General features: G+C 39.6%; 2 protein-coding genes and 1 pseudogene across 2 annotated transcripts; 2 read left to right on the forward strand and 1 right to left on the reverse strand.

The window, feature by feature from the left end:
* Positions 1-378: 378 nt before the first annotated feature.
* On the forward strand, positions 379-3,210 carry LOC143398394 (peptide chain release factor 1-like, mitochondrial pseudogene; annotated as a pseudogene).
* Positions 3,211-8,786: 5,576 nt separating this feature from the next.
* Positions 8,787-9,840, reverse strand: H4c16 (H4 histone 16). The gene has a single exon (XM_076852690.1). The coding sequence runs from the start codon at positions 9,817-9,819 to the stop codon at positions 9,508-9,510; it is 312 nt and encodes a 103-aa protein (XP_076708805.1). The 5' UTR covers positions 9,820-9,840; the 3' UTR covers positions 8,787-9,507.
* Positions 9,841-12,101: 2,261 nt separating this feature from the next.
* H2aj (H2A.J histone) lies at positions 12,102-12,761 on the forward strand. The gene has a single exon (XM_076854146.1). The coding sequence runs from the start codon at positions 12,201-12,203 to the stop codon at positions 12,588-12,590; it is 390 nt and encodes a 129-aa protein (XP_076710261.1). The 5' UTR covers positions 12,102-12,200; the 3' UTR covers positions 12,591-12,761.
* The last annotated feature ends 4,521 nt before the right edge of the window (positions 12,762-17,282 follow it).

Raw genomic sequence — 17,282 nt, forward strand, 5'->3', positions numbered from 1 at the left:
CTATATTCAGTAAAATTGTCAGTCAACACTGAGGAGAGGAAAAAACAGAACAAAACCAACCTTTTCAAATATGCAAATTCTTAAAGATATACAGATCAACCTATCCACATTGAAGCCTTGTGACCTTCAGGGAAATAATAATAATAATAATAATAATAATAATAATAATAATAAATATGGTGTGTTTAAATATATCAGGACAGATTTTTACTTCTTTGGGGGAATTTAGAGACCATTAACAATAAGTAATTTTAAACTTCAGGGAAAGCAAAAATTGGTACAAGAATTTTAACCATACAATAGCACAGTTATGAATAATTATAATGAGATAAATACTTGAGTACAGATTTAACTAAAATATTCGAAATAATTGTGCTGATGGATGAGGCTGGAAAAGTTTATGAGCATGTAGAAGTGAGTGCTATGTAAGAGAGGTAAATTCTCTTCCTCTATGGTAGGAAGTTAACAGATAATATCTAAAACTAAAAGGGTTAGAGATAGCTAGCCTAGCATTGCCATTTAGGAATATAAAGATACAGGAGTCAAGACTCATTGCTTTCTGGGGAGAATAAGCTGAGGTATGGAGAAATGCAACAAATAATTTCTGGTTTTCATTATACACTTTGTAGAACAATTGAATTTTTATGATGAAATAACTCTTATTTTGATTAAAAAAAATAAAATTAAATTACAAAAAAACCGCCACTAAGAGTAAATGGAGAATTTTTAGTGCAAGTGTGCTTTGAGTTCATTCATGTATTTCCACTACCAATCTCCAAGACTCCAAACAAGTATAAACAATAAAAATAAACACCAGGAACAAGGATAAACAACAAAAACAAACAGAAAAGAGCTAAAAGGGTCGGGGATGTAGTTCAGTGGCAGAACACTTGCCTAGAATGTGCAAGGTTCTGGATTCAATCCTCAGCATCACGGAAATAATAACAAAAAAACTACAAAAAGTGTCATTCAATGTATGGTCTGGAACTTACAAAAGAGGTTGAAGTAGGAGACATAAACTTTGAGAGTCAACTTTTAATTGGTGATAAATTAATTCACTAAAGTGAATGAACTCATTTTATGGTGAGTGATGAGAAGGGATTGTGCCTTTCTGTTAGAAAAAGACTTCCCTGAACTGGGATGGGGCAGGCGAATGGGCAGGGACTATGATCTATCACAGCTCTCATCTGGAGAGAAACTAGAACTCCAAGGAGACCACTTAGATAGGGTTGCACCTCTGAAGTAGTGTTTAAAGCAAATTATAGTCTCTGTTGGAAGGTGGTCTATGTCAAACTGCTGCTTACAGGAGGGAGACAAGACTACAGCCACCTCCATACAAGGTCCAGGCCCAGTGTCCTCTGCAAGATCTACAAAAACTATCAGTTAAGACCTGGTACTGAACTGAATAGTCGTGTGAATTCAACAATCAGAGATACTATAAAATTGAAGAGCATATACAGTCTCCAACCCATAATGCCACAGGATTAGAAGATGCTACAACTTCTCCCCTCATATAAAATATGCCTCAAGGTCGACCACCCCAGCCTGTGAATCCACGGGGATTCAGTCTCTTTTTGTCTTCTTCTTCTACTATTAATATTCTACTTCCATCTTTAATGTCCTCCTATGAGTGCTATATGGCCATTATTTCTTGCAAGCAGAGAAAAGGAGAGAGAACTATGAAGTTTCTCTCATCAAGAGTTATCCTCTTTTGGGCTGGGGATGTGGCTCAAGTGGTAGTACGCTCACCTAGCATGCGTGAGGCACCGGGTTTGATTCTCAGCACCACATAAAAATAAAATAAAGATATTGTGTCCATCTAAAACTAAAAAATAAATATTTTTTTTAAAAAAGAGTTATCGTCTTTTTAAGTTTTTTCAGAGGCCTCTTCTAGCAACTTCCACTCAAGTACACAGAACTCAGCCACATGGGCATTCTTCTCAGCACAGGACCACAACTTTCCTACTGAGTGCTTTACTACTCCCAACAAAACTTAGGTGCTGATATTGAGAATAAAGAGGGAATGAATAAGTGGGTCATCAGCAGTGTCTGTCACAAATAGTATCTTGATAAACCAGTAGAAATGAGAAAATGAAACAATGGAAAAACAGAAAAGATAAAAGGGAAAATCATGTTTATAAGTGCTAAACTAAACTGAATTCCGCTATTAAAAGATAACCTCGTAGCTACTCAGGGATGAGATTGATAATTCAAGGCCAGCCTGAGGAACCCTTCTCAAAATGAAATAAACTCATTTAAAATGAAATTAAAAGAGCTGGGGGTGTGTAGCTCAGTGGTAGAGCCCTTGGCAAGCATATGCTGGGCCCTGGGGCTTCATTTCAGTATCCTGCTACACACACACACACACACACACACACACACACACACACACACTGTTGGACTAATTAAATGAAAAATTAAAACCACTATAAAACACAATTCAATAGAAATTATTTAAAATGCTGAACTCAAGCAACACCTGTCCTTTCCCCAGTTTCTTGATCTTTTTCTTCAATGGTAAACAGAGTTCAGAGCCAATGATGGTGGTGGTTAATAAAAATTATACAACTAGCAACCAATGCCTGCTTCTGGGGCACTGCCTGTCCTCTGTGGGCTGTCCAGGTGGTTGGCCCCACCCAGTGGGCCCTTGTAGACCTGCCTAGCACCAGGCAGGGTCAGAAGACCAGTTACAATTTGGGGAGCCTGAGTTTGTGACAGTGACCAAACTCCTGAGCAAAAAGGAGCAGGACCTGAGGGAGATCCAGCACTTGCTGCAGGATGAGAACGAAGATTTCAAAGAGACTTGCAGAGAATGAAAACAACATGTCAAAAAGAATAAAACATTAGATTATCTTACTTTGGTTTCCCTCAGAAGAAACAGATGAAAATGATTTGATCCTGGAGGAACTGAGGAGTTGGGGGGTCAGGAGGAAACGTTCTTTACCTCAGAGATGTTTGTTATGTATCATCAATATGCTGCATTGAAAAGATGTCATCCTGAAATCCTAGAATACTTTCCAAGTGAAACAGAAACCCTTACAACTGCCAGCACTGGAGGTTCAGAAGTCTATAAATACATGAAATTTCAAAGAGTGCTGCACAGAGTACAGGGTGCTCAAAGACAACAGCATGACAGTAGCAAAATTGCCCTGACCTACTAAAATTAACCTGGTGATTAATCCTAAAAATATGAGAACTGATCCTAAGTGAGTCAATGGAGCTGGGATCAGCAAGGAAATATCATGGACAATGCTGTCTGGACAGTTCCTTTTCTAAAAGGTGTTGTTTTTGATGTCAACAAGGAATCATAACAGAAAAAATAGAGATGGCTATGAAAGTTACACGCAAAACAGTACATCATGCTTCTGAAGGAAGAAATAGGTAAAAGGAAGAACCCTAGGTAGATTCAGGTTGAAACTTAAGGCAGGTCAGAGAAAATAATGTAATTTTCCACAGAATCACAGAATAAACAAATCACAGCAGTCTTGGAAGTTTTTATGCAAAGAGATTATATACTGTATGAATTTATACAGTCATCAAAGGACTATATGATGATGATTCTTTAGTAGAAGTTATTTCCAAAAGAGTTTAGGTTGATTTGTTATTAAATCATTTTATTAGCTTATGAAAATTCTACAGCAAATCACATTATGCAAGTATTCACCAGTATTCTCTTGAAAAATTAGTCAACATATTTGGAAATAATACACATATTCTTAAGATTGTAGATTATTACTGTAAATATCTCAGTGTATTAGTAAAACATACAATATAATCATGACTGATGTCATAAATTTGGACTCCTCAGTACAATAAGTAGACAAAGAAAAATAGTCATTTGTTTTTATGTAAAATATATAATGGGTGATCAAAAATTTGGTATAACTCTTTTAAAAACCTTCAAATAGAAAATAGTAGAAATGACAGTAAGTCTCATATTAGTCAGAGACACAAGCATATTATTAATTTGAGAGATAATGGAGTTAAACAAGAGAGGATAACAGAGAACTCTATTACACTGAAAGACAGTACCCTAGGACTGAGAATGAGTACTCAAAGAAAGAACATCCTTGTAAAAGGTTCTCCTTCCTTATGATGAAGATCTATCAGATGGTATGGCTGCAGCCCAGTCAATGATGAAAACATTGGAGGTTTGCTCTGGACCAGGGCTGTATGCAGCTGGTGGATCAGGCCTTGGCACACAGGAACTGGTAAGCAAGAAGCCTCCTGTTGATGTATGAATGAAACTTGTTGGATGGTAAGCCTTAGAGGGTTTCTCTCTAAGGCTTAAATTCTTTAGAGAAGCAGAAGCAATATGCTGTGTACAGATTTATTGTAAGGACTGGCTCACATGATTACTGAGGCCGATAGGCTGGAGACTTGGGAGAGCTGAGGGTGCAATCTTAGTCCTAAGGCAGTCTACTGGTGAATTTTTCTCTTTCCTGAAGAAAGCTGATCTTTATTCTATTCAGATGTTCAACTGATTGTCCATCATAATGTCAGTGGGTTGTAGCCAATCTGCTTTATACAATTCTATGGTTCAAATGTCAACTTCATCCCAATAATGTCCTCATAGAAACATTCATAACAATGTGTGACAGAATATGTGGGTACCTATGGCCAGTCTCATTGACACATAAAATTAACCACCATAGTACCTAAGAGCACCCTTGGCAGCTGTGCCATAAAAGAGGAGAAATGAAACCCTCTCCTTGCAACATCCTTCCAACCCCCTCTACCCGAAGAGGTTAACGTGGTGCTAGCTAGAGAAGGAGAAATGTACAGTGCTGTGGTTTGAATGTGTTCCCCTCTAAACTGAGGCATTGCAATAAGATAGTATTAATAGTCTCATGATTAGGCCATGAGAGGTCTACTTTATAAATGTGATTAGTGCTCTTACAAGAAAGATGCTTCATGCCATGCGTGGCTATTTTGCCCTTCTGCCATATGAAAATACCAAAAAGCCCTCACCAAAAAAGAAATACCAGCACCTTAATCTCAGACTTCCCAGCTTCCAGAACTGAAAATTTTTTGTTCTTTATAAATTAAATAATAAATTAGGGCTAGGGTTATGGCTCAGTGGTAGAGCACTTGCCTAGCACATGTGAAGTACTGGGTTCGATCCTCAGCACCACATAAAAATAAATAAACAAAGGTATTGTGTCCATCTACAACTAAAACAACAACAACAACAACAATAAAAAAACCCCCAAATTATTAAAGTATCTCCTTTTTGTACATCTAGTATGGCTAGTTTAGTGGTTTATCAAATTTCAGGATTAAAACTTACCTCCAAGTTGTTTTATTCAAATTTCACATATCTGATTATATCATGTATAAGACAATAAATACTTGCAGAAGATGTGTTTTGATGTATTTTAACCTTCAAACTGTAAAGTTGCTGTTTATATTCTGGGGCATTATAATCTAAGTGAATTTGGGGGAACACTTTAGTGGAAGATAATCTCATAAATATGCATGATTTTAAATTTAATAAATTATCAGAACATGATCATTATCATAATAAATTTGATGCCAGTTGTTAAATAATTATTTATGGGCAAGCATCAGTTTGTAAATTTTGCAAAGTGATGACAGGAAACACATAAAATCTACACTGAAAATGGGTAATGAGAGGCTTTGAGTTGTCAGAAGGAAATGTGAAAGTGTTGGGTACTTGAAAGATGGAAGGGTACAACTAAAGACGACAGGGGTCAAGGACACATGCATCATACTTTGAAACTTTACCAAGGGTCACCAATCCATGTTGCAAACTCTTGGTCTTCCTCTGCCACAGTTGTTATCAATTCTTTGTAACTCTGATGATGCTCTCCATAGTTCAAGTTTGAACTTTGCCTGTAAGAAACTATACACTGTGTACTGGTTTTGTAATGTAGCTTTAATCTTTAAAGAGATCAAAAAACAGACTCTGTAGCTGAACATGGTGGCACATACCTGTAATCCCAGTGGCTTGGGAGGCTGAGGCAGGAGGATCGAGAGTTCAAAGCAAGCATCAGCAAAAGCAAGGCACTAAGCAACTAAGTGAGACCCTGTCTCTAAATAAAATACAAAAAATAGGGCTGGGGATGTGGCTCAGTGGTCCAGTGCCCCAGAGTTCAATCCCTGGTCTCCCGTATGCCCCTCTCCCCCAAAAAACCAGAGCCTATAGTAGCCAGTGTTCAGCTGACTTATAGTAATGATGAAACACAGATTAATAATCCAATTATACCAAAGAAAAAGTGTCAGTTCTATTAGAAAATCTTGAGACAAAAACAGTTACAGCTATATCCATATTAGTTTCATGAAAGTAATGACAGGAAAGAGATCAGAATTTAGTTTTTCACTAATTATTTTTAAAAATTTTTTAGTTGAACATGGACACAGTATCTTTGTTTTATTTATTTACTTGTTTTATGTGGTGCTGAGGATCGAACCCAGTGCCTCACATGTGCAAGGCAAGTGCTCTACCACTGAGCCACAACCTAAGCCCCTCACTAATTATTAATAAAGCATGAATAAGGCAATTTAGTCCATTAATAAGAGTTTGCTTTTTATTTTAAGAAGTTCTTTACCTGTACTGTCTAATTGAATAGAACATCAATTCTGCTAAGCAGATGGCATTACCTTCACTCAGTAGAGGACATAACCAGAGAGAGGTTTTAGTGGTTTGTCAAAGTTTACACCAGATACTATCAGAAATGTTTCAAATGCAGATTTTCTAGCTCCAGGTCCAATTTTATTTATAACACAGCAAATTGTAAATTAAACTAGCCAGCTTTTCTTAACTTGAGGCCTATGAGTCCATTGAAAATGTGTACAACATTTTGAAGTGTGTGTGATGAAAGTAGTGGTGTGGAAATCTTTCAAATAATCAAAGGAATTCGTGATCAAAAATGCTCAGAACCACTGACCAATTTCCTGTAAATTCTTGAAACAGAGATCATGTCTTAGTCACAATTGTATCCCTTGTACTACTATAATGAAAGGTGGCAAGGACTCAATAAACGGGTATGAATAACATGTCAAATAAATTACTTTTCTAATGTTATTTGTGTAACATTAAATCTTTAAATTTTCCTTTACATTGATTAATAGCAGATGTAGACATTCTATGCATTATCCTAAATAATCAAAATAAACTTGCTAAAATTTTGGTATAATAAGCATTTGAATTAGATCATCACTGTATTTTATTAAGGGTTGCAGGTGCCAAACAACACCTGAGGTAAAACATATAAGCAAAAAAACTAATAGGAATTCAAGATAATTGATACCCAAGGAACAAAACAAAAAAAAAAAAAAAAAAAGAAGAAAGAAAGAAAAAAGAAAAAGAAAAAAGGTTTTCACATTGGTAAAAGGTACAACCTACAGGATAAGAATCATAATTTTTAGATATTAACTAACAAATTCTATAAAACAATTGATTTTAAATGAAAATAGCAGAAGACAACCCAATATTATCAGGTACAATATAGGCCAAGTACACACAAAAAGATATGGATTTTATTTCAAATATAATTAACAATACTAAATTTGGTCATGAATCCAATGCCATATATTGAAGTATACACTGTGCTTCTTTGTCTAGGATTCATGAGATATCAGTAATAAATGAAACTTCAGTAATATCCAAAAGGAAAAAAATTGCATAGCTAACATTCTCTAGTCCAAATTTATGACTGGAAATTAATGCTGACAAACTAGGAAGACATTCCAACTACCTAAAAATTTAATCTCTTTACATTGAGGTTAGGATTATATGGAAAGCAACGGTGTAACTCTGTCTTTTATAAGTAACTCAAAATTTCACTTAATGGAGTATAAAAAAACTTAAATTAACAGCATCATATATACATCTGAATCTTGATGCAGTATGAGAAAATACTTAGTAGTGAAATGTCAGCCAGCTCAACATGGACTCTCTGGAAAGGGCACAAAATTTAAGAACAAGGGGTGAGAAATCCAAAAGGACTGGATTCAAATCTGTCTCCAATTCTAACTGCCTTTAGTCATTTCATTTGTAAAATAGTAATTTAAACAAAAACTTTATAAATTTGCGATGGAATACAGCGTGTTCCAAAGTGCCTTGCTCACAATAAGCACTTAATACAGTGTACCCATCACTAGTAAAAACAGGATCCGGCTGGGGGAACACTAGTAATGTTTCCTTGATTAGATGACATCTGCTGCCCAAGAACTAGGACGTTCTTAACGTTGGTCACAGACAGTACTATGGTAGGGAAACTCTTGGAGCAACCGGCCATCCGCCTTCCGCGGAGCTAAGTGGCCCTTTCCACGTTTAGAAATGCTACAGCTGGAGGTGTTTAGTGTTGCTAAACCCTCCTTTTGGGGGAAGAGAGCAGGGCGAGTGTCCTAAGCCTCTTCCCTACACCGCACCGACCTCAGTTCCTGTCTTGCCTTACTAGCGGCCCCTGCTGGCCCTTACGTGTGCAGTTCTCCCGGTGCTCAGGCCTTTCCTAGCCTAGAGAGAGCGGCCTCAACGGGCCACCCCTTTACCGGCTGCACAGCGTGGCCACACGGCAGGATCACACCACTACATAGCTCTCCAAAGCACTCTCGCCCACCTCCCCTTCTAGAGCACCGCGAGAGACTCTTAGCAAAGAGTTCAATCAAATTCCTGGGCTTATCTCCTATCGACAATGGGTCGCGTGTGACAATCTCCTGAGCGGTTCTGACCACTAGCACACGGTTGCCTCGGACTCCCGGCAACTTAAGCACAGGTGGAGAAGACCTGGATTTTCTTACCCGCAGGAGACGTAGCGCCCGCCCGCTCTAGGACCCCCACCCGCCGCGTAGCTGACTTTAAAATGCAGCTAACCCACAGGAACTGCAGAGGCTCCCGAACTTCGGCCGGGTCTTGAGTTTCGCCTCGCTTTGCCGCCTAACTTCCAGCATCTAGCTGTGCTAGGTCACCTCTCACTCAGCAAAGGAATAAAACATTCACACCCGGGAAGACTCTTAACGCGCCACACCTGAGTGGCATCTGGCACTGAAAGGTTAGTGACGGCTTCTTCCCGTAATACACCGCGACCGCTCGCCTCTGCTCCTACCCGGTGGGTTACAACGCGAGGCCCCGCCCCTGACGCTTCTATCCAATGAGAAGGGGCAAGTCTGCTCGCCCTTATTTACATACCAACCACTATATATACTCCGGGAGGGAGGATTGGGGCGCCAAGAGCCGAACTGCTCTTAAAACATGGGTCTGCTAACGTAGACGTCTACGCTCGAGTTGCTTGTGGCCCCCCCAGGAGTCACTTCCCAGGCTGTCCAACGCAGAGGGGACCTCAGCCCATAGACCTAATGCTTCTGGCCAACTTAGGTCACACCTAACCCAGAGCAATAGCCTCCGCTGCAAACGTCCCACATCTAAGACACCGCTCTACCATACCCAACCAGACGCTTGCATGGTGGTGTTTACAGCTCTTTTCTTGACGTTTTGGGGCCCTGAAAAGGGCCTTTGAGTGGAGGGGGCGCTGTGGAGACAGCTCAACCGCCAAAGCCGTACAGAGTGCGGCCCTGGCGTTTCAGAGCGTAGACCACGTCCATGGCTGTCACTGTCTTGCGTTTAGCATGCTCCGTGTAAGTCACCGCATCGCGAATCACGTTCTCCAGAAAAACTTTGAGAACTCCTCGGGTCTCTTCGTATATCAGCCCAGAGATGCGCTTGACGCCCCCACGACGGGCCAGGCGGCGAATAGCTGGCTTCGTAATGCCTTGGATGTTATCTCGCAACACCTTCCGGTGGCGCTTGGCGCCTCCTTTCCCAAGCCCTTTGCCTCCTTTCCCGCGTCCAGACATCTTAAATGCACTACAACACGGTCAAACTATAAGAGCAGCAGTGAGCAGGTCTGAGTCACGGTGGGAGTTTATATTTCCTTGTAGCGGACCTGTTTGAAGACCTCAGGGAAGTGGGAGGGGCTCCAGGCCCCGCCTTTGGAGCTTTCTTTTAATCACTACCATTTTAGAAAAGTGGTTAGCAAAATAAAGCCGATTTCCTTTTGTTTGCTCTTTTTAATTTTTAAAAATATTTCTGAAAAATTTGCCATGAATTTGAAGACGGATTCACAGTGTTATATTTGAAGGTTTAAACAATATAAGATAATAGAATTTGTATTGCCCTTTCTCACCGCTTAGATAAAAAGCAGACGGAATTCTATGCTTGCTTGTTCTCTGACTCTCCCTTCTTCTCAGCTCCGGCTAATTCGGTTGTTTATTTTTTTATTGTTTTCAAAACGGAATGCTTATGCTTATGATACCATAAGCTTATGCTTATGAACTAGTGAAAATAAGTAAAACTAGAAACACTTTACATCTTATTGCAATTACTTTACAGATACCTATGTTATCTTTTTAAAAATACTACAGTGAAAATATTTTAATGGTTCTCTCTCTCTCTTTAAAAGATGAATTAAAAGAGACTTGAGAACACTGCCTGTATGATTGGGAAAAATCCTGAGTGGTCAAACTAAACAACGTGATTGTTAAGCCTTGACTCAAGTTAGAATTCTCTTACTAAAATAAAAGGAATGTTCACAGTAATTTTTTAAAATTTTGTTAAAAATTTCCCATGATACAGGCAAAAATTTATGCTAGTTTACAGAATGCATTCCAGGAACATCTTGTTGAATCTGCATCAGATGTGTATGTGTTTTAATTTATCACACAGTTATTGGATGCTCACTGATGTATTTAAACTTCAAAACACTTTGAGATGAGTATAGAGCTTAAATAACTACGAAAGATAAGTAAGTGGTAAAACCAGGATTTGGAGGTGGCAGTCTGGTGCAGGATGACAGCCTCAACCTTGACAATATACTTGTTTCTCAGTTTCAAAAACATTGTGTTTGCCAATAAGGTACATATACATAAATACAAGTAAACATTATTTCAACGAAATAAAAATCTTTAGTAGGACAATGAATAGTCAAATTTATTTCACTTTTAAATGGATGCTAAAATCCACATAAATTTTATTTTGATATACAAGTGTTTAATTTTACATAGCCATGTAATTGTAAAATGTAACAAATGTTAAGGTAAATGAAAGTACCTTAATAATTAGTAGAAAGTAATTTGTAATAAAAACAAAAACAAAAACCCACCCTTACTTTGTTTCAAATGTTAGTGTCTGAGATTGGGTAGATAAGAGTAAGTTATTGTGTTCTTTCTTTAGTCCCCGGAGTTCATCAAGACTTGAGCCCAGGTGTTGTGACCTACAGAAAGCAAGCCAAGGCCAAGACTTTAAGCCTCAGCAACCGAACTGTGCTTGCAGTCTCTCACATGGAATCCAGTGGCTCCTTTCCCATCCCACCAGTACAGAAAGCACTTCTGTCTTGTCTATCACTCTTAGTTTCAGAGCCTCAGAAGGGTAAAACTGGCTGCCTGTGAGCGGCAGAACTTTGAGGGAAGACCAGTGTCCACTGGTTTAATTAGGAAGGTTCATGTGTCCAACTACTAACAAAGCCTCTTTTGGAGCCAGCTCCCTAGACTGTTGGGTAAAAGGAAGCAAGGTGCTGGTATAAAGGAAGAGGCAACCTACCCCGTACTGGGCAGGCAGAATTCTGCTAGAGTCTGTGATTTCGCTGCTGGAGCAGTGTTGTCACAAGCATGGGCTTTGGAGTCAGATGACAACTTAAAATGCTGAATTATTACACGAGAAAATCCACCTAGAGAACACAGGAACTTGACATCTTTCGGATTCTTTTTGTTTCCAATCGTGTTATTTAGGTGATGGGGATTGAATCCAGGGCCTTGTGCATGCGAGGCAAGCACTCTACTAACTAAGCTATATCCCCAGACTAAGTTATCTTATTTATTAAGGGTTTCTTTTCCTGGGAGCAAGCATGAATGTTGAAAACTCGGCATCCACTGAGCACATTCAGGCCCGCTGCGGCGGTGCATTCAGGCCCCGGGGTATTCGTATGAGCGGCTATGTAAATGAGGACTAGAAGTGTGCGCTTCTGATTGGAGGGAGTCGACGCAGTCGTTTCCTTTGTTAGCGCTCTAGTTGGGCGCGGACTCGGTCTGTCATTGGCCAGCAGAGCCGCGGCGCCCAATAGGAAGGCGTTGCCTAGTGGCCACCGAGAGTTTCTAGAGGCAGTTCGGTGTGGTAGGCTGCATTCCCATACCGATCCTGCTGGTGTGATTTCCTTCGCTGGAGTTTCAGGCGAGAAGTGAACATGTCCGGTCGTGGAAAGCAGGGTGGGAAAGTGCGGGCAAAAGCCAAATCCCGCTCCTCCCGTGCGGGCCTGCAGTTCCCGGTGGGCCGAGTGCACAGACTACTGCGCAAAGGTAACTACGCCGAGCGAGTAGGCGCTGGGGCGCCCGTGTACCTGGCGGCGGTGTTGGAGTACCTGACGGCCGAGATCCTGGAGTTGGCTGGCAACGCAGCGCGTGACAATAAGAAGACTAGGATAATCCCTCGCCACCTGCAGCTGGCCATCCGCAACGACGAGGAACTAAACAAGCTGCTGGGGAAAGTGACCATCGCTCAGGGCGGCGTCCTGCCCAACATCCAGGCTGTGCTGCTGCCCAAGAAGACCGAGAGTCAGAAGGTGAAGAGCAAGTGACCCTGACGCCACCATGGGAAAGCTGACTTCCCCAGCAAAGGCTCTTTCCAGAGCGGTCCCGCAGTGTTTTTGATTGTGCTGAATGTCACGGAGGGCCAGTACGATCTAGCGGGGAGAGGGGCAGTGAGGAGCCCGCCGGAGTCGGGAGCCAATAAAGTCGGTGAAAATCCAGTAGTCGAGAGAGCTGTGTAGTCGCGGGACCTACCGGATGACCGGGGTAGGGGGTGGGGGCGCCACCGGAAACCTCTGGAGCAGGTACTGGTCAGTCCGCTTGAGCCCCCCCGAACGCTCTGATCCACAGATAGATCCCCCTTGAGGCGTTGAGGGAGGATGAGGGAAACCAAGAGGGTTCCAGTGGTCTGGAGATGGCAGGGCTGGGATCTCCCCTACTTGCATGAAGGCAAAGGAGAGGCGGACTAGGTGCGGTGCGGCCTGCTCTGGCATTTTACTTCCCGTCTCCAAGGCTTTAGCCATTTGTGAGCGGTCAAGACTAAGCTATAAGGAGAATCATGGGGCTGAGCTGGTTTCGGTTAGGAAGTTGTTTCTGGACATAATTTTCAAAAGGTGGAGTAACTTCTCTTTGAAGTGTGGCCCTGGTGACACGGTATCAATTTAAGATTCTTTCTTAATAGCTCTTATGTTTTTCATGTTCTGGATGTCAAATATCACAACCTAGCACCCTTATGTTCTCGTTTCTTTAAAATGAAGGAAACATTCAGTAATTTGTGTAATACAGAAGTATGAGTCATGAGGGTGGTAATGTTTTCCTGACACGTTGCATAACAGTGGAATCTTTAATCTGGATTTAGAAATGCTTACAAGCTTTTAAAATTATTTTCTCAAATGTTGGCTTCTTAGTGGTCTTGTCTCCATGTTATGCTCTTTGGGAAATGACTTGACTTTGCTCAATTACAAAGCAAAACAAAACCCTTGCTTTGAAGGATTACACTTACTCAACAAATAACTTACTTAAAATTCCTGTTCTCCATGAAGTAATGACCCCATTCCAGTAACCCTGTAGGAATTGTGATTCTTACGGGCTCAGCATTACTTTAATAAATAAGCAAGGAAAGGTAAGGCCACAGGATTTAAATACAGGAAAAAACACATTGCAGGCTGAGACTCAACACTTAAAAGTTCAACATTAGTAATTCTCTTCTGCTCTTGGGTTGACCTTCCATTTCATCCTTCTGAGCAAGCTTCATACTGGCCCACAGGACTCACAAAAAAGATCCCACCTTAGATTTCACATTTATAGATTCATCTTTTCTGAGAGAGTTGAAGTAGTCCTGGCGGGAGGGTGGGTGGTAAGAAATGGGATAGCAGTGACTGGCCCATTTTCCCTCCTGGACTATTTCATCCCCAATGCTTATTGAACATCTGTGCCATTCTGTGTACTAAGTGATGAGGGTACAGCTATCAATGAGGTCAACCAGACTTATACTCTCTTGGAACTCCCTTCCTCCCCACCCCCCTTGGTACGAAGGACAAGATAAGAAACAAATAATATTATAGATGAGCTTTGGTTAGTACTTGTGTCTTTTGCTGTTTGTTGAGTGGATATTGGAATTACTTTTCCCCTGTGGTCATCTTTGAGTTGTACAAAGATGTCACATGTACATTTTATTGCCTCCTAATACCTGAGAAATAGATTCCAATGGCACCATGAGTTGTTCCAGGATTTCCAGCTGTTGACTCTACTGCTTACCTTCCTTTCAAAGGATTTCCTCATATGTAAAATAGTCAAGATACCTGTTTTGAGGATCAAGACTGTCTACTTACTATGTGCTATATATTAGTTACTTAAATTGAAAGAAGTACCATTTCCTATAAAGGTGGGTTTCCACTTACAGAATAAGTTATAGATAAGCATGCTACTAGTATTAAAAAACAAAAACAAAAAAACAGCACAAACTGAATTGTCAGAATTAATTCTCAGTGATACCACTTGGGGGCAGTGAAGCAAAAAAAAATTATGTAATTTTATACACACACACACACACACACACACACACACACATATACACATGCACAATCAACCCTCTATTCATGGATGGGTTTCCACATCTATTGATTCAGTCAAATGAGGATAGAAAATATTTAGAAAAAAAAATCTCTACTGAACATAAAGACTTTTTTTCTTGTCAATATTCCCTAAACAATGTAACAACTACATTATATTGAGTACTATAAGTAATCTTAAATGCTTTAAATTATACAGGAGGATGAGACTATATTAAAGGGACTTGGAAGATCTGCAGACATGGGTATTCAAAGCGGGTCCTGAAAGTAAACACCTATGGATATTGGAGAGCAACTATATAATATATATAAATAATATCAATTATTTGTAAATGTATATCAGTTTTTTTGACATTCGAGTTGAATTTCCTCAAGATTTAATATGAGGCATCTTAGAGATCTTTACCAAATTATGAAGAAATAAGGATAAAGGCCATCAAGACATTTATAAGAAAAAAACCACTCTGCCTTTGCCTGTGATGATTCATAGCAATCTGTCTAACCCTGTTGCCCAAAAAGCAAGATTAAAATTCAAAATAGTAGCTGCCCTCATCTTCACCCAACTTTCAGAGATTCTTAGAATTCTCTTAAACACTTTTCCAGCCTCAAAATTCAATTAACTCCTCAACATTTCTATTTTTGAGAGTTTTTTTTTTAATTGAACAATTTACTAGCAGTTAAAAAGTCATACCTTCTTGCAAAGTCAATTCAGCCTGTGTTACTTGATGAACAAACCATAGTTCTTGAAGTTAATTTAAAAGGCAATAATTTTTCAAGCATGAGACTATATGGAAGAAGACTTAGGACATGAACTGATGAGAATGGATTCAGGTTTTTAATAGATATACAATGCATAGTTTTATTTGCACACATACTCTTTCCTGCAGAGACAAACCACTCAGTGTGGCAGGTTGTGACTTGGCCGAGATTTGTTGTCTGTTCTTCCTGCAGAGCCAGTCTTGACTTTATGTCCCTTAGAATTGGCCAGTTTAGTTTTGTCTGCCCAGAATCTAAAGGTCTAGTTCATCCCATAGTTGGTGATGACTGGCACACTAAATGCAAATTCTTCCCAAAGCCCCTTGCAGTGGTGGAAAAGTCGAATACCATAGTGTTTAAGAACTCAAGCTCTTCAGAATGAGATATAGGTTCAGATCTCCTCTGTCCTTTACTAGTTATCCAACTTTGGAAACATTACTCAATCTCTTTAAACCTTACTTTTATCTATAAAATGGACATAATAATAGTTCACTTCAAGGAGATTTGGGAAAGATTTGGTGAGATGTGAACGAGGACACTAAATTTGCCATATAGAAATGTGCCAAATGCATAATAGCTATTTTTATTTACATATGAAACTGGATTTGAAATGAGTAGCAGTATTTATGGAATCTCTGGAAACAGTTAAATAGACATTTAACAATCCTGTGACTTTTTTGATAGCAAACTAAAAACAAACATTTTTAGTGTCTGTTGTACTAATTACAGAACATCCACAGTTTATAACAGAAAAGAGTAAGAAATGGTTAAAGCTTGTGAACCTGAATTTATTTTTTCCCTGAAGACAAAGAGTTAATGGCTTATAAAGTGCACCTACTCAGATTAAAAATGTAAACTGAGCATATTAATGTGTTACATCTATGATTGATAACCATCTTTCAAGAAATTTACTGTTGTAGAAACACATGTTCAAAAAGAATGTAATGATATAACCAGCTACACATAAAGAGAGGGAGATACTAGGGTGTTACTGGAACAGGGAACAGGTGCCTGTGTTAGCCTAGTAGCAACACTAGCAGGTGGGGAGAGTGGCATCTGAACTAGATCTAGGTGTAAGTTAATCTGAGAAGTGGCTGTGGACAAAGCTACAGGGGTCAAAAGACAAAATTGGCAGTTGTCTTGTGTGTGAGCATGTTGCTGGGGTTTAAACCCAGAGCTTTGTACATTGTAGGCAAGTGCTCTACTACTGAGCTCTACTACTACCACAGCCCTGGCATCTGTATTTGAATTTGAATCTAAGAATAAGATTGACTAAAAATGGCTAGAGTAGATAAATCATCCAGGAGGAATGTACAAATGTATAAATGAATGTATGGAAAATAGCCACAGCCAACAGGAGATTGGGAGGTCTAAAAGATTTAGTGGATTGGCAGAGGAAGGAAGGGGAGAAGACATGGCTGACAACCAGGACAGAAAATGTCAAGAGATAGAGCTGTTTTTTCATAATTTGGATTTCTGTACTCCATGCCACCTCCTAGTGCTTACACTTTCTCGTATAATTAGAAAATAGTCTTTTAAAAGTTACTAGTTTTCCACACATAGAACATGCTGTCAAACGAGCTGCCTCACTTTACTAATTGAATTGGAATAGAGATGAATTTTAGCCCTTTACATTTTTATATTACATACAGAAATATGAAGGATCCATGGCAACAGTGAAATGTGAAAAATGTCTTTTTAAAAAGTCAAGAAGAGGGATTGAGGGTGTAGCTCAATGGTAGAACTCTTGCATAGCATGTGCAAGGCCCTGATTTCAACACTTAGCACCAAAAATAGTCAAGAAGAATATTGGTAAGAACATCTTTGATATCCTTTATTATCATTCAGTTGAATATAATTTTTACATGTTTTCATTTTAAGGGAGTTTTAAAAGTTGGTAACTTACTAATTCAG

The sequence above is a fragment of the Callospermophilus lateralis genome, chromosome 4 (assembly GCF_048772815.1).
Source record: "Callospermophilus lateralis isolate mCalLat2 chromosome 4, mCalLat2.hap1, whole genome shotgun sequence".
Lineage (NCBI taxonomy): Eukaryota > Metazoa > Chordata > Mammalia > Rodentia > Sciuridae > Callospermophilus > Callospermophilus lateralis.